The sequence below is a fragment of the Rattus rattus genome, chromosome 8 (assembly GCF_011064425.1).
Source record: "Rattus rattus isolate New Zealand chromosome 8, Rrattus_CSIRO_v1, whole genome shotgun sequence".
In the NCBI taxonomy this organism is placed as follows: domain Eukaryota; kingdom Metazoa; phylum Chordata; class Mammalia; order Rodentia; family Muridae; genus Rattus; species Rattus rattus.
The window spans coordinates 10,193,259-10,214,321 of NC_046161.1; the positions used below are offsets into that span (position 1 = coordinate 10,193,259).

General features: G+C 48.7%; 1 protein-coding gene across 1 annotated transcript in view; it reads right to left on the reverse strand.

Annotated features, from left to right (window-relative positions):
• Endod1 (endonuclease domain containing 1) overlaps positions 1 to 18,209 on the reverse strand; it is a 30,144-nt gene extending 11,935 nt beyond the window's left edge. The window contains exon 1 of the mRNA XM_032909754.1: positions 17,831 to 18,209. Coding sequence (XP_032765645.1) covers positions 17,831 to 18,130 — 300 coding nt within the window. The 5' untranslated portion in view covers positions 18,131 to 18,209. The remainder of the gene's footprint in view (positions 1 to 17,830) is intronic.
• Positions 18,210 to 21,063: the final 2,854 nt, after the last annotated feature.

A 21,063-nucleotide genomic window follows, 5' to 3' on the forward strand; every position in this document is an offset into this window, starting at 1 on the left:
CTGCGGGTTTGTCCCCATGTGAATAGGAGGTTGGACAGAGGGCTGGAAGGAGAAAGGTGACAGCTTTTAGTGTAGTTAAGACCTGCCTCAGAAAGCATGGACACTACCTACTCATGTATACATACATAGTGCACACACACATATGTATGTGCTCATTCCTATGCCCCATACACAGGGTCATGCACATACATGTACACCAGCATATTTGAAAGCCAAGAAGAAAGTCAGAGAGGGAAGCTGAGAGTTGGCCCTGGGTTGTTTCTCCAGACTGGAGGTTTGGTCTACTCTCTTAACCTTTGACTGCCTACACCATAATGAAGAGGCTGCCTGTATAGTAGGCTCAGGGTAGCAGGAGATCATATGGGACTGAGGCAAAGTGGGTGTCAGAAGCATTTGGGAAGTGTCAGCCAGTGTGATGGAAGGCTCTCCTGAGAGGAGGGAGGATGAGGCTGCTGTGGATGGTTCCTGGGGCTTGTGGTAGTTAGCACTGACATCACAACATCCAGGGCAGAGCTCAGGAAGAACTCAGGTCAGCTTCTTGGGTCAATGCACTGGAGAACCAGCAAAGGGGAAAGAAAGGCTATGCAAGTCCCAGGTGGAAGGGTCAAGCCAAGCATGCTGGTGGGAGGCTGGCAGACATGGAGGCGGAGCCTGGGCCGCTGGAGGATGTGAAGGCGGAGCCTGGGGAAGCTGAGCAGACAGGGAGGCGGAGCCTGGGGAAGCTGAGCCGACAGGGAGGCGGAGCCTGGGGAAGACTGCGCAGGCTGGGAGGCGGAGCCTGGGGAGACTGATTAGTTTTAGCAAGATGACTACTGTGAATGGAGAAGAAGCTACAATTGACAGACAAACTGGAATTTGAGTACTGTAGAAAGATTGGAATTGTGTGGGTTCAAAGGCCAATTACTTTTATCTTGGGTTAGTTTTAGCCTTCTGGAACAGCCATTCTTTCCCAATTCTGTATCTGAACTAACATCTCATAATAACAAACAAAAGCCTCTCAGAAGCTATAAACTTAATTCCACCAATCAAAGAGCTAAATGTGTCATCAGCTACATCCTGAATCCGTAGAAAAGCTTCCTCCACCTCCATGTATCTGCCTCTCTGGCACACCCAGCTATGTATGTTAACTATAAAACCTTGTGAGACTGCTTCCATATTGGAATATGAAAATTTGAGTAACCTAAATGTGTTTCCAGGCCATGGTCACTCAAAATGGCTCCAGAATAAACTATATCGGACTCTGTCTAAGATAAGGGCTGTAAGCCAGGCAGAGTGGCAGATGCCTTTTATTTCCAGCATTAGGGGGGCAGAGGCAGACAGATCTCTGAGTTCAAAGCCAGCCTGGTCTACAGAGAAAGCTCAAGGACAACCAAAGCTACATAGAAAAACCTTGTCCCAAAAAACAAACAGGAGGAGGAAAAGGAGGAGGAGGAGAAGGTGGAGGAGGAGGGGGAGGAGGAGGAGGAGGAGGAAGAGGAGGAAGAGGAAGAGAGAGGGAGAGGGAGAGGGAGAGAGAGGGAGAGGAGAGAGGGATAGAGAGAGAGAGAGAGAGAGAGAGAGAGAGAGAGAGAGAGAGAGAGAGAGAGAGAGAGAATGAGAGCTGTGGATTTTACGTTTCCGTCAGTCACTGCACTGAAAGGGCATTACCCATCTGTTTGACCTGCTGACCTGAAGGGTCAGGCTAGAGTTCAGCTGTGTCTGCTCCACACCTGGCACGACAGCCTACCCACAGGATGCACGTGGGATTCATCACAACTTACACAAGAGACTGGAAAGAGAAGGGGTTGCCCTTTCTCTTGCTGCCTACCAGATTTCCACTAGGAAAAGGTAGTGCTGATGAAGAGTCATCAAAGTGACTTTAAACTTGGGTGGGTGGAGTTTCCTTCCCCTGGAGAATTTTAAGACACAACCAGATAAGCACTCACTCACAGGGGAGCCGGCCCAGTGAGCACCAGTGTAACTGGGGACAGAGCCTTCCTATGGCTTTGTTTTATTTTTTTAACAAGTCTTAGATAATAGAACAGGCTGAATGGTGTGTGTTCTACTGAGCTACGATGATGAGAAGCAAGTGAACTTAGCAAGCAGTGAGCTTGAATGCACACTCGCACACACACACAGACACACACAACACAGACACACACGATACACACACGATACACACACACAACACATACACAGACACACACACAATACACACAGACATACACATAGCACACAGACACACAACACACACACACACTTACGTGTACACAACACACACGCACACACAACACATACACAGACACACACAACACACACAGACATACACATAGCACACAGACACACACAACACACACACGCACACAACACACACACACACTTACATGTACACAACACACACACGCACACACAACACATACATACAACACACACTGTTGGTGGAGGAAGTCCCTCCTTACCAGGAAGGGCAAGAACCTTGAACTAGACCATCAATCAGATAGATGATCTTACCAGAGCTGTCTAGAGCAGAAAAGCTCCCTGTGAGCACACTCTGGATTTAACTGTCTGTGGGGCCAGGAGGCTTTCATCCAAACATCTCACCAAGGACAATAAGGAACGGCCTTACAACAATAACAACAACAACAGCAGCAGCAGCAGCAGCAGCAGCAGCAGCAGCAGCAGCAGCAGCAGCAACAGAGAGCTAGGGAGCCTCAAACAGCAGCCTTGCAACCCTGGCTGGAGGAGGGACAGACAGGAAAAAAAAAATACTGACCCGCCCATTCAGCAAGAAGCCCGCCTAACTCCCTACTAGGCTCCCGTAATATCAAATCCCTTGAGAACAGAAGCGGCTGCAGAGGATTTAGATAGACGCTAACGTTCCTCCTTCTGCTTTTTTTTAGGCCCAGAAATCAAGAGGTTTCCATTTCCTGTGCTGAGTGTCTGGTACGGCAGAGGGCCTGCTGGCCTTCTTCCTGGTGAATCACCTTCCTCTGGGCTCCCGGGCCACACACACACCTTCCTGTTCTGGCTCCTAGCAGCCAGCCAGGCTGGGCACACCCATGAGTTAAGTGCTACATAACCTGCAAGGATGCTCAGACCAGCTTCTCATCAAGTGACTCAGAACGCTGGGAAAAAGAGAAGCCCCTTCCACTTCAGACTTTCTTCTTGAAAAAGAAATTAAAATAGAACACACCAATTCCAAGCTGGCAGTCAGTGTTGGAAAGCAAGCCCCAAGGGGAGGCCTGCACAGGGCAAGCCAGCTCTCTGGGGACTGCTCTGGCTGCCCCTGCTCTCGCTGAGGTCCCCATTCAATCCCCTGGGAACTTAGAGCCTGGTTCTTCTCAGGCCTTTCCAGCTTGCAGAACCCTCTCAGGTTACAAACCCAGTTGTCTTGGGTTCCTTCCCTATGACACAGAGTCTCTTCTGCACTGGAAACGGCTTGCTTTTCCAGAGCAGCTACTTTTGACAGTTACATAGGGCACTGAATTCAGAGCGTCAGCTAAAGTTAAGATCCCCATTCCTGACATCTTGAATCACTAGTTCTCCCAATTCGGTTCATATATAAACACATCAGTCCTTGTTAGAATGCAGATTCCTGTGTTCAATCCGTGGTACCCAGAAGAAGAGAACTGTTGCCCCCAGAGCTCCTCTGAGTACCACAGGCATGCTGTTTCTGTCCTGCACACCATAACATGTGCACACCTGTACCCACCAGATATTAACACAAACATAAATATTTTTAATATGGGGTGCGCAGCGGGTGGCTTTAAGTATTGCAGTCATCTGGTTTCCTGAAATTTCCCAGTCTGGTTCCTTTGAGACCTGAGTAGTTTATCTCCTCTCCTATGTCTAGTGTGTTCTCATGTCATACCCACCCCCCAACCCCCATGTACCCATGCATCTGATTAAAAGTAGATGAGTCTACAACTCTTGCGTCAGTGAGGCCAAATATCGGGATCCTGTTATTAGAGAATCCAGTGAGCCTGGTATGGTTAAAGCAGGGGCCTTGTGGACAATGCAAACTTCCTGATGCCTGGATTAAAACTGGGAAAACAAGTGCAGAGACAAGTGGCCTTGGTCCCTGCAGCTGGGAGATGAGAAGAGCATCTCAGGAAAAGCAGCAAAAAGCCAGATCAGCAAACCACATGGGCGTAGGACTCCCCCTGAGGGACCAGTGTCAGGCATCTCCACACCAGATCATCGCTGTAATGGAGAGCCAACGCCAGCACGACCTCGCCTAACATGCACTGAGTTCTCACTTCCATGCTCACCCTGAGGTAAAGGAAAAGGAGATGAGATAGAATGAGGAAGAAATACGGACATCTACCTTACAGACTACAGGTCTCTGAGCAATGGTGACTCCTGGCTGTCTCCCATTCTATACGATGAAAAGACATAGTTCTCTTTGCAGAGAGAGCAAAGGGGAGGAGGGCAGCACTGTCTGTAGCCATCTGTGAGTCATATACTTTTCTAAAGAAAGGCAGGATAGAGTAGACTGCGTTTGAAGCCCCTCAGCTCTTCTATGTCTAAGTTAGGATGTGTAGTGAATTGTTTCTGCTTATCTACAAGTTCACGCACTGAAAGGGCCCATATATCCTCTTCCTGAGGGTGCAATGATTGCTTGAGAGACATCTTCATTGAGGCATCATAGAGCCTTGGTCACTAAGGTGAGGAGTATGGAATGGCGCACACATCTCTAAGTGTAATGGAAATTTCTGAACTGTTGCATACACACATCGTACTGGCTAGTTTTGTGTGTCAACTTGACACAAGCTGGAGTTATCACAGAAAAGGAGCCTCGGTTGTGGAAATGCCTTCATGAGACCCAGCTGTAAGGCATTTTCTCAACTACTGGTCAAGGTGAGAGGACCCAGCCCATTGTGGGTGGTACCGTCCCTGGGCTAGTGGTCTTGGGTTCTATAAGAGAGCAAGCTGAGCAAGCCAGGGGAAGCAAGCCAGTAAGAAACATCCCTCCATGGCCTCTGCAGCAGCTCCTGCTTCCTGACCTGCTTGGGTTCCAGCCCTGGCTTCCTTTAGTGATGAACAGCAATGTGGAAGTGTAAGCTGAATAAACCCTTTCCTCCCCAACTTGTTTCCTGGTCATGATGTTTGTGCAGGAAAAGGAACCCTGACTAAGACACATACGCAATCTATGAAGACCAGAGATCTGTGTGTTATATGCCTTGAAAATCTCAAAATTTGATCATGAGCATATGTTACTTTCGTATACATTGAAAGATCTAAATAGTACAAATAATAATTACAGAGGTCACCATCGGCAAAAGGCTTAGCTGAAAATTTCTCAGACCTGCCTTTGGCTGCTGGGCCATGCAGGAGTTAGAGCAGCTCAGCTTTCAAACAGCACTGACGCTACTCGAATCTCAGGCACCAAGTGCTCAGCACTGGCCGACACTTGCTGATGTCAGTCATTCACAAATATACTGAGTGTTGGTACTGAACTAGATTAGGGGCTAGAAACTCACATCCCGTGAGTCAATCTAATTACACGTTTTCATAAATAGAGTATTCCTATGTTGCCTGTGGCTGTTTTGTTAAAATAATAATAGTTGAATAATTGCAACAGAGACATCTGACCTATACCTCCTAACCCATTTCTCACTTGGCCCATTACAGGAAAAGGCTGCTACCCCCAGAGGTAGGCAGTGATGTCCCAGGAGGAGCTACCACAGCCCTGGCCTGTCTCAGTAGGACCAAAAGTCAAGTCATGTGGTACTCAGTCACAGAAATAGCTGTGTGGTCGTAGCGTGCTGGTAAAGGCAAGTGTAAGGGTGACCTTAGAGAGTATTTTGATGTGGTGGTTTGAATGAGGATGGCCCCTATAGGTACATATGTTTGAATGCTTGGTCCCCAGTTGGTGGAACTGTTTGGGAAGGATTAGGAGATATGATCTCGTTGGAGGAGTGTGACAGTTGGGTTCCTGAAGTTTCAAAATTCTCATGCCATTCCCAATGCGCCCTCTCTCTGTCTCTTCTTGTGGATCAAGACGTGAGCTCTCAGCTGCTGCTCCAGCCCTCTGTCACTGCGCCTTCACTCCGTCATCATGGACTCTAGCTCTCCAGAATCATAAGCCCAATTAAACTCTTCTTTTATGAGCTGCTTCCATGGGCATGACGTCTTAACGCAGCGATAGAAACCTTAACTAAGACATACGCACACTTGACTTAACTGGGAATATTATAGAGAGCCAAAAGCAATATAGAGATCGAAGAGTTTACCAAAGCCATGTGATGGGACACAGGAAGGACATGGAAGGAACAACCAGAATGAAGCCCTGGCCTCCAGCGCTGAAAGCATGGCAGGGCATGTGAGCCCAGATAAGGTGGGAGGAGGGCAGTGGCAGGCAGGACAACTCTGTGGGCTGTGATAAGGAACTGTGTCCCTGAAGGAATGAGGAGAATGTTCTCCAAGATAGGACAGAGAAGGACCAGTGGGGCCAGGAGAGACGGACTGACTTTAACCTTCAGGAAGCTGAGTTGCGGCTTTCAAAAGCTAGGTGTACCAATCTCAGAACCGAGATGGCAAAGATCACAGGAGTGAAGTTAGTGCAACTCAGGTGCGGAAAGAAAGGCCACTGGCCTCATCGTTTAAATAGGTATGTCTGGTGCTGTTTCCATAACAGCAGATTCAACAGAGAGACCCAAGAATGAGAACAAGGCATGAGTACAAGAGTGGATGTTCAGTCTTTCAGGAACACACATGGTGGCTGCATTGGTTAGTTTTAAAGAGTCACCTTGGAAGAGAGTCTCAGTGGGGAATTGTCTACACTGGGTTAAACTGTGGATATCTGTGGAAGAGTGTCCTAAGTTAATGTGGAAAGACGAAGCCCACTATAGGTTGCACTATTCCTTAGGCAGGGGGTTCAGAACTGTATAAAAAGTGGAGAAATAGAGCTCAACCAAGTGAGCAAGCATGAATGTATCCGTGTCTCTCTGCTCTTGACTATGGATATTGCTATGACTAGCTGAAGTTTCTGCCTTGATTTCCACACGATGATAGACTGTGACCTGGAATTATGAACACAAACTAAACTCTTCCCTAAACTGCTTCTTTTCAGGGCAACAAAAATGAAACAGATGGGGGCCACTTCCTTAGAGGATCCTGTTCAGTCATGCATGCTGGTCCACTCAATCGACAATTGGATTTGGCTCTATTCCTTTCCTTTATTAAGAATGTTAAAGTAATGAACCACAGGGTTCCTGGAGCCCCCACTGCTCTCTCAGTATCCCACAGGACAGCATATTGGCCAAGCTGAAGTGTGGATTGAGGATCGAGATGGGCTCTTGAAAAGGTGAAAGCTGTCGGCATGCTTCCTACAGTCCTGAAGGGATTTCTGCAGTTTGGCAGAGGTGGGAACGGCCTGAGTTGAAGCCAACTCAACTCTGACATAGGAGGAGACCACCACAAGGGGACAAGACACAAACAGACCCCTGACCCTTAATCTGCCACCTGTTAAAAGCATGCATTCAACATCTCCATCTTAAACTCTAGATTAGGCCACAAAGCAGAGGCTTTACTGACCAGAAGAAGCCCCTTCTGAGGAAACTAAGCTAAAACTCAGGCTCCCCAAAATAAGAAAGACAAGGGGAAATAATTTAAAAAAAAAAAACCCAAATAACTCCTGTTTCCTTGCTTGGTCTTAGCTAACAGAGCAAAAAGACTAATCACTAGCCTTGGTTTGGTTTGCACTGGAGGTGTCCCCACAGCTCATGTTCTGAGTGCTTTCCCCCAGGGGACAGCAGTATTTTTGAATTCTCCTTCGAAAAGAGGCAGGCCTTTATGGTAGAAGAAGCTCCCTAGGGGCTAGGCTCCGAAGTTCCATTTCTGCACCTAGCCACTCTGGGCTTCTTGGTCCCTGACTACATGGTCACATGTCCTTAGCCTGATGCCCCAGACACAAATAATAGAACCCCTATGTCTTTCCCATGACACTGCACTGAAGTCTCTTGAAGTCATGAGGCAAAGCAAACCCCTCCTGCCCTAAGCTGTTCCTGCCCAGTATGTGTTCACAGTGACACAGAATAAGGAATAGGGTCGTCTGGGTTACTTCACATGGGCCTGACGCCTGCTTTGCTAAAGCAGCCATTAAAGGCATCTGTTGGACAACTAAAACCATACTGAAGGCTGACGCTGTAGGCACGGTTAACTTGGCCTGTTAAACATGAGTGCCCCCTCTCCCCTTCCTTGTGCTCTCTTGCCTGCTAAAGCACCCACCTTATCATAAAGCCCAGACCAAACCACAGGACCAGAGCCCTACAGACAACAGATCCTCAGTTCCTAGACAAAGGCATGAGTCAGGAGCCCACCACACACAAAGCCACAATGTTTGTACAGAAGAAGGAAACATTGAAAGCCATGCTCTTGGCTGAGGACAGTCACCAAGCTTCAGGTTTCCCCACCTTATCACATAGAAGCCACCTTGTCAAGCAGCCCGGTGAAACTTTTGGCCACAACCTATTCCCTTCATCTCTCAAGCTGAACTGCCCATTAGTACTGTCTTGTAAGTGGCTTGACCTCCTTTCTTTCTTCCATGCTGTAAGGTAGTTCTGTCTGTATCACCTCTTCTGGTCCTTGAGGTGAGCTCATTCCATTACTGACTAAGTTTCAGAATTCGCTAGGCTGACGTAGCTTTACTTCCCTGAAAAGCTAGACATCCCTTAGCATAGGGATGAAGAGATGGTACAGAAATGTTCACTGAAACCTTGAAAGTGTCTCACATTTGGAATGTTCAAAAAGCCCAAACCAAACACACACACACACACACACACACACACACACACACAGAGAGAGAGAGAGAGAGAGAGAGAGAGAGAGAGAGATTGAGAGAGAGAGGGTGAGAGAGAGAGATTGAGAGAGAGAGGTTGAGAGAGAGATTGAGAGAGAGAGTAAGAGATTAAGAGAGAGATTGAGAGAAAGATTGAGAGAGAGAGATTGAGAGAGAGATTGAGAGATTGAGAGAGAGAGAGAGGGAGTTAATTACTGAGGTATGGCTGGCTGATACATCAAGAAGCAAACATAATATGCCCAATTTTGAGGAGTTTTGGTGCACGTGAACACCTTGGTGTCACCATGCCAAGATGGTGAGCATGGAGAACACCTTTCAAGGTTTCTTTGTGTCTGTGTTTTTGCTGCAGTGAACCACATGAGATCTCTTTAGATGGCTAATTACAGTGACAACTTTGAAGTTTTAGTTTCTTTGAAAAACAGAAAGATACATTTTCATTTAATCCCGGGTGTGGGATGTGGAACTGCCTGATTGTCCACAGCAGATGACTGTGATTTGCCCCACGTTTTAGCAGAGGTGTGATTTTTGCCAGCTGTGGATAGTTCTGAGACTGTGTGATGTTTGGAATTCTGGGGAGTTTTCAGAGGGTATAGAAATGCTAGAGCCCCAAGAGGTGATGGGTCGTTGATTGCTGTTGACTGTGATTAAGTAGTAGTGTACAAAGAAGAAACAACAAGAAGCAATTATATATCCTGCCAGCAAAGACCAAGCTTGTCCCAAGGAACTCAATGTTCCTAATCAGCAGGAAGTAGTCATGTCACCCCTCTTTTGACCCATGACTTTATTTAAGGATCTCTTCTCTTTCCTCTATCCTTTTTCTCTCTTATCTAGTGTTGGGGGGGTTAAAAGGGTAGAGAAGGGTGGGAGAAGGAAGAACCCACAGAGTAGCAAAGACAAACTACAGTTCGTATTAATTATAAACTTGACAAAATTAGAATTACTTGGGACATGGGCCTCTGAGAATTGTCTGTGGGGGATTATCTCAATTATGTTAAGATAGGAAGACACACCCTCTGAGAGTGTTACCATTCCCTAGGCAGTCGATCTCAGTATGTATAAGAGTAGAGAAAGCTAGCTGGGCACTTGCAGAGGTGCATTAACTCACTGCTCTCTGCTCTTTACTGTGGGTGACTTCCCTGTAATGATAGATTATAGCCCAGAACTATAAACCAAAAAAGCTCTTTACCCCTTATAGCTTTCAGCAAAGCACTCTACCACAGTCGCAGCCATGAAACAAAAGACTATTAACCACTCTTTCTGTGTGATGATCAGCATCACCAACTGTAGGCTCGCACTGCAGACTTCAAGGAAAAACCCATCCAGTGTCACTAAACTGTACTCATCGAATGGCAGCCCACCCCATGTCCCCCACCTCTAGAAGCCACTGAAGTGTTCTTGCCCTTTCAGGCAAAAGCAGCTCTTGGTACCCTCTGGAACTGGCTCTTCCAGGACTGTCCTCAGTCACAGGAATCCCACTGCATCACTCACAACTCCACCCATCCTCTCATCCAAAGATCCCTAGTCCTTTCTTCAAAATGCAATGCGAACCACACTGCCCTGTCACAGCACTCCACACTCAGACCTAGCAAGCCATCACTGTCTCTTGCTGAAAGACAGACACTCCTAACGTGTCTCCATTTCTACTCTGGATCCTACAAGGCTGTTATGGCTACACCAAAATCATTCTAGTAAATATGAGTTGGATCACAGTGTCGGCCTCTGTCCATAGCCCTGCATGAGGGTTTTCCATTTCACATGGTGGAAAAGGCCACTCCTTGCTACAGTCCACGGGACCTGAGTGATCCAGCATCCCTCCCCACCTCCAGAGCTCATCTGCTAAGCTTCCCATAGCCAAGCTGGCCTCTTGGTTCTTCCTCATGCAAGGATCACACATACCAGATGGCCTTTGCACTCACAAAGCCTTTTGCCTGCAATGTTCTTGCCCTAGATATCTGTTCAAGTGACCTCCTTCCTCCCTTCCCAAAAGTTGCATTCTCAATGACATCTTTGCAAGAAAACCGTTTATGCTTCACCTTTTCCTGATATCTTATATTCATTTATTCTTCTCCTCAACACATAAAGACTTAAAAACTAGTACGTTAATTGTTTTTAATTTACTCATTTTACTTCCTTCTGCATCCTCTATCAGGTAATGGCTCCCAGACAGCAGGTAATGCTGTCTGTTTGGGTCACTGATCTAATCTCAGCAATGACACATAGTAGAGCTCAATGAATTCTTGAGTAAAGGGGCTTGGTGTTGTGTGACTGTGCTAACAGTAGGGCAATCACACCCATATCGGGACAATCTGAAATCAACGTATAAGTTAACTCAAGCATAATATTTAATTTATATGTTTAGTTAATGCCTTCAGAATGATTCCTTTGAGGTGAGCTATACTTCTGTCTGGGTACAGAGCCAATGAAAGCTTAGCAAGAGTGCTGAATGGCCCGTCCACACATGGTTCAGCAGAAGGGTCAGTTTTCTTCTGGCCATCGCTCCTTCCTTTTTTGTTTTTTGTTTTATTTTTTTCTTCAGACAGGATCTCTTGTAGCCCAAGCTGGTCACAAGCTCACTATGTAGCTCAGGATAGCCTTGTACAGGTTGATGTTCCTGCCTAGGCCTCCTGACAGCTAGGATTACAGACAAGAACCAGATGCCCACATTTCGCTTCCCTTTCCATGAACAGACAGACATGGCAGCAAGAGAATCGCTGCTCTGACCCACGCCAAGTTTTGTGGAATGAAAAGGAAAGAGCTGGCACAGTGGATAGGAAGTGCATCTCGCATAGGGGAAATTCCAGTTTCCCTTGACTGTGGTGCTTCTTACAGAGAGGAAAACTCCCCACCGGCAAGAGCTGTCCTGCCTCAGTTTACTCTTGGCACTGGCGGTTTAGAAGGGAGGAGTTAGAGCCTGGATATTAAACTGTTTGCATCTCACACAAAGCTTCATCCAATCACTGAGAGTCAGAAGCTAAGCAGTCAGCAGTCGGAAGCAGTGATTCTGAGAGCCAGAGGCTAACCAACAATTAAACAAAAACCCAAGCAAACAAAGCAAAACTGGTCAATTCAATAAAACAGCAGATTTAATCAGACAGCTTGAACTCTGAAGAAAATTTTAAAATATTTTAATTGAAAACAATTTTCATGATGTATATGCTAATTACACCTCTCCCAGATCCTTCCCCACCCACTCAACTCCATACCCATTCTTTCTCTCTTTTTAGAAATCAAATACTGGGGGGTGGGGCACATGTGTAAAGGTCAGAGGACAAGTCGGTGGAATCGGTTCTCTCCTTCCACCCTGTGGGTTCCAGGGATTGAACTTAAGTCCTCAGGCTTGGCAGCAAGTGCCCTTAGCTGCTGAGCCATCTTGCCAGCCCAAACGGCAGCTTATGTAGAAAGTGGCATAACAGAGAAGAAATGGAGCTAAAAGGTTTGGTCCTTCAGCACTAGAGCAGGATGGCTTAGGCTCTACTAGCTGTCAGCTGAGTGACCCCCAGATAGCTTAATTAGCCACGTTGAACATGAGTTTCCTAAGCTATAAAACATGGGTCACTTTGGCCAAGAGTTATTGCATGATTTAAAAAAAAATAAAGGTTGATGGTAAAGACCTTTTCAAGAAGGAAGGGATCAGGCATGGAGAGTTAGCACGGGGTTACACAGGGTAAGCAAGCCCTTAGTCTGATCCTAAGAATGGCCTGTACACTAATTCCCATGAGAGATCCAATGCAGGAGAGAACTGTGCTCTCTGAGGAAGCCGCAGGTGATTGGTCCAGGAGCCCAAGTCCTGCATGTCCAGCCTCACCCAGGCTCTCAAATGCTCTTGCTCACTGTTTGTGACATGACACTTCTTGGTTGCTTAGCGCCAGAGAGGGTGGAGGTATCCCTGATGTCTGTGTTGCTGGTTTCTATCACTGTATTGCACCCACGCATGCACCCATGCGTCCATGCACACATCCATCCATGCACCCATGCACCCATGCATCCATGCACACATCCAAGCACACATCCATCCATCCAAGTACACATCCATCCAAGCATACATCCATCCATGCACACATCCATCCAAGCACACATCCATCCATGCACCATGCATCCATGCACCCATCCAAGCACACATCCATCCATGCACCCATCCAAGCACACATCCATCCATCCAAGCACACATCCATCCAAGCATACATCCATCCATGCACACATCCATCCAAGCACACATCCATCCATGCACCCATGCATCCATGCACCCATCCAAGCACAAATCCATCTATGCACACACCCATCCATCCATGCACACATCCATCCATCCATGCACACATCCATTCGTGCACACATCCATCCATGTACACATCCATCCAATTTCTCACTCCTTCAGGCTCTCCCCATACACGCACTGAGCACTGACATGATGTGGGATGTAGAGTATTTGAGATTCTTCACAGGTCTATGTGGGAGTGCAAAAGGCACCCACCTAGCCACCTAGTGTGTGTGCATTTGTGATTACCCAGCACCCTTGAGGCCTTGCAAAGTGCATACATTAATACTCACTCTAAGTTTCTATAGTCCCGGTGCTACACTGCATGCTTACTACATGGGCTTGTGTATTGTCACAGTTCCATTCCACAGGGGATACCACTATTGCCTCTAACAAACAAACAGGAAAAACCCGGGTGGCACACAGCTTGTACACGACGGGCCAGGAATCTGAACCAAGCCTTTTACCAAGAAGTAAGACCCATGTCTGCTGTAACCTCTACACAGAGACTTAAATGTGTGTTGGCTTCTACAATCTGATCTCTGATGTAATAAGAGGGGGCTGAGACTACAATACATTAGATGTTGTAGCCAAGTGTTTCCGGGTGCGTAGGCAGGAAGCAACTGTCAGAAACTAAAGACCGAGGACTCCAGGTTCTTAGTGAGACAACTTCATGTGCAGTTGCTAAGATGTGGAATGCAACCTTCCAGGGCCCTCCAGAAACATCCCCATCACTGCAAAGCCAGAGGAGATTTCCACATCTGCATGCATGTTCTCCTTCGTCCGTGACAGGGGAAAGAGGAAGAGTAGATGTTAGGATTCTCTATGAAAGATCCAGGAGAATCCCTGTGTACATAAGAACACCAGACGACAAGGAATGGGTCCTGTGCTCAGATATAAGCTCTGTGGCCTCAGACTCCAATTCTGTCATGTTAACAATGAGGAGACAGTGACAAATCTTTTTTTTTGTGTGTGTGTGTGTGTGTGTGTGTGTGTGTGTGTATGTGTGTATCTTTTTAAGATCAATAATGTGCACTGTCATCACTGGTAGTAAGGCCAGTCCCCTTCAGTGTTTGTGTTTATAAGAGAGGGGCTTTCATATTGAATTTGGGCACAAATACACTTTTGAAAACACTAGTATCATATACGAAAAAGTTCCTCCGTGTGTCATCAAGGTGCTGACCTTGTTCCTAAAACTTAGCACTGCTCTCAGATTCTGGAGCCTTGGGTGTCCGCAAACACGAGGAGGTTTTCCCCATCTGCTGCTCTCCAGCAGACAGCAGGGGTTTCTCTGCTTCCCTCTCCATTTTTCTTTCCACCCCTCAAAGCTTTCCATCAGTAGACTGTAGAGCTGGGACCCTGGGGCCTGTGAGCACAGATGGGAACCAAGTCATCGCAGTGTTTCAAGGCCCAGAGCTGGTGCTGGACGGGAGGCTACAGAGAAAGGTTCTCCCCATATTAACGTGTTCATAGCAGGGTCCCACCCATATTCAGGTGTTGACAGCAGGGCTCCTTGCCAGCAGTAAGGACACATTCCTGACCCAGGAAGTGCATCACAGCAGAGCCACCGCGCTTGAGTGAGCCACCAAGCCCATAGTTATTTGATCCATCGCCAATTATGTGCTCAGTAAGCTCTGTGCATGCAAGAATGAGTAACTTAATGTCCTACATCCTCAGCTGGAATTCTAGGGCTCAAGCAGGGGACACAGACACACAGACAGACAGACAGACAGACAGACAGACAGACAGAAGGAGCAAAGTAAGACATTGCAGTAAATATAAAAATGAAGAAATCAATGCTGGGCCTGGTGGCATACACCTTTGATCCCATCATTCAAGAAACAGAGACAGGAGGATCCCTGAGTTTGAGGCCAGCCTGGTCTACACAGAGTTCCAGGACAGCCAGGCCACGCAGAGAAACCCTGTTTCAGAAGGGGAGGGAAGACGAGGAGAAGAGATCAGCCATGGTGGCTCACCATCCCCATACTAGAGAGGTGGAGGCAGGAAGATGGTGAACTTGAGGATAGCCTGGGCTACATAGCAAGACCCTGTGGAGGTTGAGGAGGCAGAGATTAGCAGAGGAGAGTGTGGTCCTGGCTTACAGGGAGGATCTGTCCCATTGGACAGTACTCTGGGGAGAAGTTATTCCAGCAAAGATGTCAGGATGGACTGGGAGAAGGTGAAAGGTCAGGGTTCACGGGAACTATGTAAGAAAGGCATTCCTGGGAACCACAGGTAACACAGGCCTTGCAACATTCCCAGGGGTGTGGCGACAAGGCCGAGTCTGGCCAGGAATGAGGCTCCCCAACACCCAAAGGCTCTTGCAAATCAAAGTGCTGGGCCTGCTGCTTGAACTTTGTCCCCAAGGTGTTGCTACTCAACACCTCATGACCACATTTCTACATCCTCCATTCAGAATCCTTCTTCAGGGAAAACTGCAGGCTGCTGAGAGCTGCCCAGCTGGGCTCCGTGCCATCCTGCCTGACTCATTGTCCAGCGCTGAACTCCCTGTCTTCCTCCTGGACCTCTTGATCACACTGACTTCATAAGATGATTTGGGCACTGACGGACTTGCCAATAGAAACTCCTTGGAAGCGTCTAGAAGCACACGGAGCCCCGAGCAGGACTTACAGTTCGGGCACTGGCTGAGAGGCTGAGAGGCTGGTGTTGAAACAGAAGTAGGGGCAGCCTGCTGCAATGGCTCCAGAGGTCACCTGCATTTCTGCCTCCTCCCCTCCCCTCCCTTCTCCGTCCATCTCCTCCCCTTCCCTTCCCTTCAGTGTTCTTTGGATCCCCTTGCTGACTTCAAGGTAAGGTACTGTGGAGCCCACCATCTTGTAGGGAAAAGCAGCCTCAGTTCTCAGCCTTGGCAACTCTCCAGGGGTGTGGGACGCTGAACTTGTTCATTCTAAGACAGTCTCATATAGCCCAGGCTGGGCTAGAACTCACTATACGGCCTGAGGATGACCTTGACATTCTGACCTGAGTGCTGGGACTATATGGGTGACCCTCATTTTATGCAGTATTGGGGGTAAAATAAGTATGGCTAGGTGCATGCCAGGCAAACACTCTGCCCTCTGACCACAGAGCACTTTCCAGAAGTCAGACCGTCTTCAGTGCCAGCTGCCCTTCAGAACTACCCAGCATTCCACGATGACATCTCAGGCTTGCCCATTTCTCCACCCAGGGTCTCCACAGCCTCTCTGTCAAAGCCTGTTCCTTATGACTCTCTTAATAACAGGTCCAAGGCTCTGCCTAAGTCTCCTCGGATGACTCCTTCACCTGCTCCTCCCTCCCACAATTCCCCTTTATTCTGATTCCTTGGGACTCATAATCCAGTATTAGCTTACCTTCTCCACTCATTCCCAAGCAGTGATCCAAGAATCTGCCACGCCCATTTCATACAATACCAGTCTGAAATTCCGTCTTCTTCTCCCTTCTGAACCCTGCTAATCCTTCCACACTTGGCACAAATGCCAACCAGACCCTAAGTTTTTCCCTATCACCTTACAAACAGACTCTAACAGGAATCTGTTTACCTAGGTTAAATTATGTGTTTTGTGAGCAACACAACGGCAGCTAGTACTTATGGGTCTCTGGAGAACTTCACATATAGGAACTCATTTAACCCCACTATGTACTCCTGGAGCCCTCACCCGTCAACAGGGTCAACAGCTAGTCTAGAGGAAGCAGGATTTGAATGCACGCAGGGAGGTGCAGGTGAATTCTCAGGACTTCACCCTGTGAGCGTTTGTCTGCTGCTTTCTTTCCAGACTGGGGAAACATAAAGCACTTCTAAGGGTGCGCTAGGGGAAAGTAAGCTTAGATTAACATGTGCCTTCCCTATACGCACAAGCTAATACCTCTTTCTCCTGGCCTGAGCTCAAAGGTCCCTACAGCAGGCCGCTGGACATGGAAGGATGTAAGAAGGTAATATTGGTGCAGGTCGCCTGAAACCTGCCTGGCCAGTGGTAGCTGGAAGTGTGGTGCAGGTACAACCCACACTTTCAGGCGGAGACACCTGAAAGCCAGAAGGTTTGCATTGGTGATCTGCATGAACCAAAAGCTATGGGACACACAGGGCCAGAAGGCTGGGGAGAGGTCAAAGAGGGGCAGGACAGGGTGTCTTACGGAGGAGACCTGCAGGGGAATCAGTCAGCAGGTTCTGCATGGCTTACAGAAGCCTTTCTCCTTGTTTGACCCCTGCCACCAGACAGACCCAACACTGTCAAAGGTGACTTGATTGCAATGGTTTGATAATCTACAGATAACGAAGAGTCAGGAAAAACTGGTTTGTCCTTTCTGCGTGAACAAAGTCCCACTGAACTTCTCAAAGTCCATGCACTAACAGAAGCTTTCCCCTTAGCACAAAGGGCAGTGATTTTCTAGCCTCAAGACCGGCTCGCTCATCTCACCAGCTGGGTGGTCTTCTGCAAGCTCCTCCACCCTCCTTGCCTGGAGCTGCTCCCAGTAAAATGGGGTGAACTTGCCCACCGCCCCGAATGTTGCTGGGGGGACAGGGGGTGGGCTTGAGAAGCTGTGCTTCCCGCGGATATGCCTGGTTTCAGGCCACCAAGGGCTGTCTCCCAGTCCGTGTTCTCTACTACCCAGGAAACCAACCAGACACTGCAGATGTCTGCGCCCAAGAGGAGGGAGGGCCATCTCCCCAGGGAACCTCCCGCCCCTGCGGCTTAAGAGGAGACTCCCACCAGGACAAGGCAGGCTGCAATTGGGGGGTGGGGAGTCGCCGGGGTGGGTCTGAACCTCAGATTCCCCTCCGACCGAACCCTGCTTACCTGCGGCTCCAGCAGCCCGCGCTGCTCGGCGCTGCGGGAAGCGGGACGCGCAGCGCGAAACGCGGAGAACACGGGGATGCGGTGGCCCGGGCTGTACAGAGTGGCGAAGCGCTCGGAGCCCGCGAAGCGTTGACAGATCCTCACGTGCGCCTCGGTCGCCAGCCCGGCGGGCGGGGTCCCCGCGTAGAAAAAACGGTCGCACTCGCCGAAGCCCGCTTGCTGCGGGAGCAGCAGCCGGGCCTGCAGCAGCCCCAGCAGGGCCAGGAGGCCGCCCAGCGCCAGCCAGCGCGCACAGCCCATGGCGGCCTCTGCGCCGCCGGGCGCCGCGGGAGCAGGGAAGTCCGCGGTGCGCCGCTCCGGCAGGGCGGCTCCGGGCCAAGGCCGCGCCCCTTCTCCGCCTCCACCCCGAAGATGGCTGCAGTGCTGGGCCCCCGCTTTCTGCGGCTGCACCGCCCCTGGAGACCGGACACCTGCCGCGGCGCTGCTGCGTGCCAGACCTCCCGCTCTGCGCTGGTCTGGCTTAGCCCAAGGGACCGTCCCCAGGGCTGGCGCGGAGAAGCCGGACCTTGCGTGCACCAGGTTCCTCCGAGATGCATGGAGGCGGGGGATGCCCGCAGAGTAGACAGTGCCTGCCCTTCCGCAGCAGACCCCAGTTAAGAAACCCGGTTAAAGCCAGTCATGTTGGTAGAGGCAGAGGGCTCTGTAATTCATAGCTAAACAGGGCTCTGTAAGACCCTGCTTCAAACATAAACAAACAAACAAACAAACACTTGATAAAGGAAGTTCTTAGGCAGACGGCACAGGCCCGCTGTGGTTTTCTCGGTATGAGGGTTAGACATCAAACCGAAACTCAGAAGGGAACCAAACAGCCAACACCCTTTATTCATCCCACTGCTCACATGCCTCCGCACACCCCCGCCTCGAGTTAGTATAGTGATAACCAACAAGAGCAGGATCTCTGTTTGGTGAGCTTATTATTAATTTTTAAAAATGCACTTTACGGAGTCATTGAAAACCCACTGTTAATCCATTGCGTGACTCCTGCGGGACTTTAGGATACAGTGTAAGGAAGTTGGCCCGAAAAGATGGTCTCTGAACTGACACCGGCGGAAGGCAGCCCCAAGCTAGACTTTCCCAGAAAGGAAAAGAATGAGGGAGGAACTTGAAGCAGGCTGGTGGGATAAAGAGCAGAAGAATCTGCCTGGAGTGAGCAGAGCGCCTGTCTAGTTTGTAGGAAGTCCCGGGCCCCGCCCCCAGGACAGTATATAACTAGCCGCGGTGTATGTGCGTATTATTCCTGTAATAGGGAGGTAGAGGCAGAGGGACCAGGAGCTCAAAGGCAGGATGGGCTTCTTGGACCTTGTCTCAAAATGAATGAATGAATTAATTTAAAAACAAAACAAATAAAAAAAAAAGACAGTGGGTGACTTAAATGTTTTCTCTAAGCCACTAATGGATTATAAACTGAAGTTTGGAAACAATAATATACACTAGGTTAAGGAACCAAGAAGGGTGATTCGGGCTTGTAATTCCAGCACTAGAGAGTAGGAAAACAGAGTTTAAGGCCAGCCTGCACTACACATCAAGACCCTGTCTCAAAAAACAAACACGCGAACAAACCAATAAAATATATCACTGAGAGTTTAGGTCTTTCTATCATATTCCTGAGTTAATAAAACTGCTGTACTGGAGTGGCCCAGAAGGAATGAAAAGCAAAACCAGACCGGGAGATGGCTTAGTGGTCACAGTGACTGCCATGCAAACTTGGCCGTGGGGGTTCAGATATGAGCAAGAGAATCTGTTAGAGTTTGATGCACAGAACCTGAGTTTTAAAAAAAAGTCGGGGCAAGGTGGCAGAGACTATAATCCCATGTTGGGGAAGCAGAGACAGGTAAGTTGTGTACATATCTCTGCCCCACTACTTCAGTTTTACCTCAGTCTCCTGTGAGTTACTGCCAGATATAAACAGCATCTAATGTTGATCATTTTGTCAGCTTGACTTCCTTGTGCTCATGGCAAAAGGCAGTGTTTTTGTTTCTGCCTTTGCTCATATGCTTACCTCCAAGGATGAAATTATAATTTTGAATTTGCCTTTTGAAAAATTAAAACTTTCCTCATCCCAAGAGTCTGGAGGGAAAAGTTACAGGATGGGGAGGCTTGGATGCTCATTCCAGGGGAAGGCTGTCTTTAGCAGCGTACAAGAATGTCCAGGAATGCTCCTTGGTCTGTCGCTGCTGTCTTGGCCTGGTCACCCTGAGTCTCTTCCCTTTTCCACGGACTCTGCTCACAGGGAAGACAGCTTTGGCCCTGGCCCTCCTAGGCCTCTCTGCTCACAGCGAGACAGCCCTTACACCTGCCCAGAGCTCCTGGGTGAGGCCTGAGGAAGAGACAGTGCCTGATGTCAAAGACAACGACATTAATGTGCACTCCTGTGGTTTGAGTTTCTAGCCCAACTTATTTGAAAAGATGAGCCTTCCTTGTCCCCATACCCTGACTTGGGACCCTACTACCACACTGAATGAGCCAGGCCCTTATCTCTCAAACATGCGATTTATTTCATCTTCTCTCCTACTCTGCATTGCAGATGGGAGGACTTCTAACTCTCCAGCCCGCTCTCCAACCCCTCTGTGTGTGCCTTCAGATAAAGCCAGCCCCAAGCTGGTCACAGAACCACTGAAGCCCCGCCCCACACCCCAGGTCTCCTCTCTGACCACTTCCACCTTGCCCCGTGACCTGAGTGAGAACTGTTCAGTTTCTTACAGCCCTACAAACGTGACACAGTGCACTGGACCTTGAGCGTCTGCATCAGGAAGTTCTTCTCTCTCCCCTTGGCTAGCTCTTTCCTGTGGTCTGCCCCACACCCTCACGCCCTCAAGCCCTCGGCCTTCCTAACAAGCTCAAACTTACTCTGCACCCAACTAGAGGTTAAAATCCCCTTCCACTTGTACCTATTCAGCACAGCATTTCCTCCTCCACCTATGCCATAATTACCTTCACAGTAGACATTGTGGTAGTTTAAATAGGCATGGCCCCTGTAGACTCATGCATTTGAATGCTTGGCCCACAGAGAGTGGCACTATTCAGAGGTGTGGCCTTGATGGAGGAAGTGTGTCACTGTGGAGGCGGGCTTTGAGGTCATATATGCTCAAACTACACCCATTTCGGAACACAGTCTTCTTCTGCTGTCTGCTGATCAAGATGGAGGACTCTCACCTCCTCCAATATCATCTGCC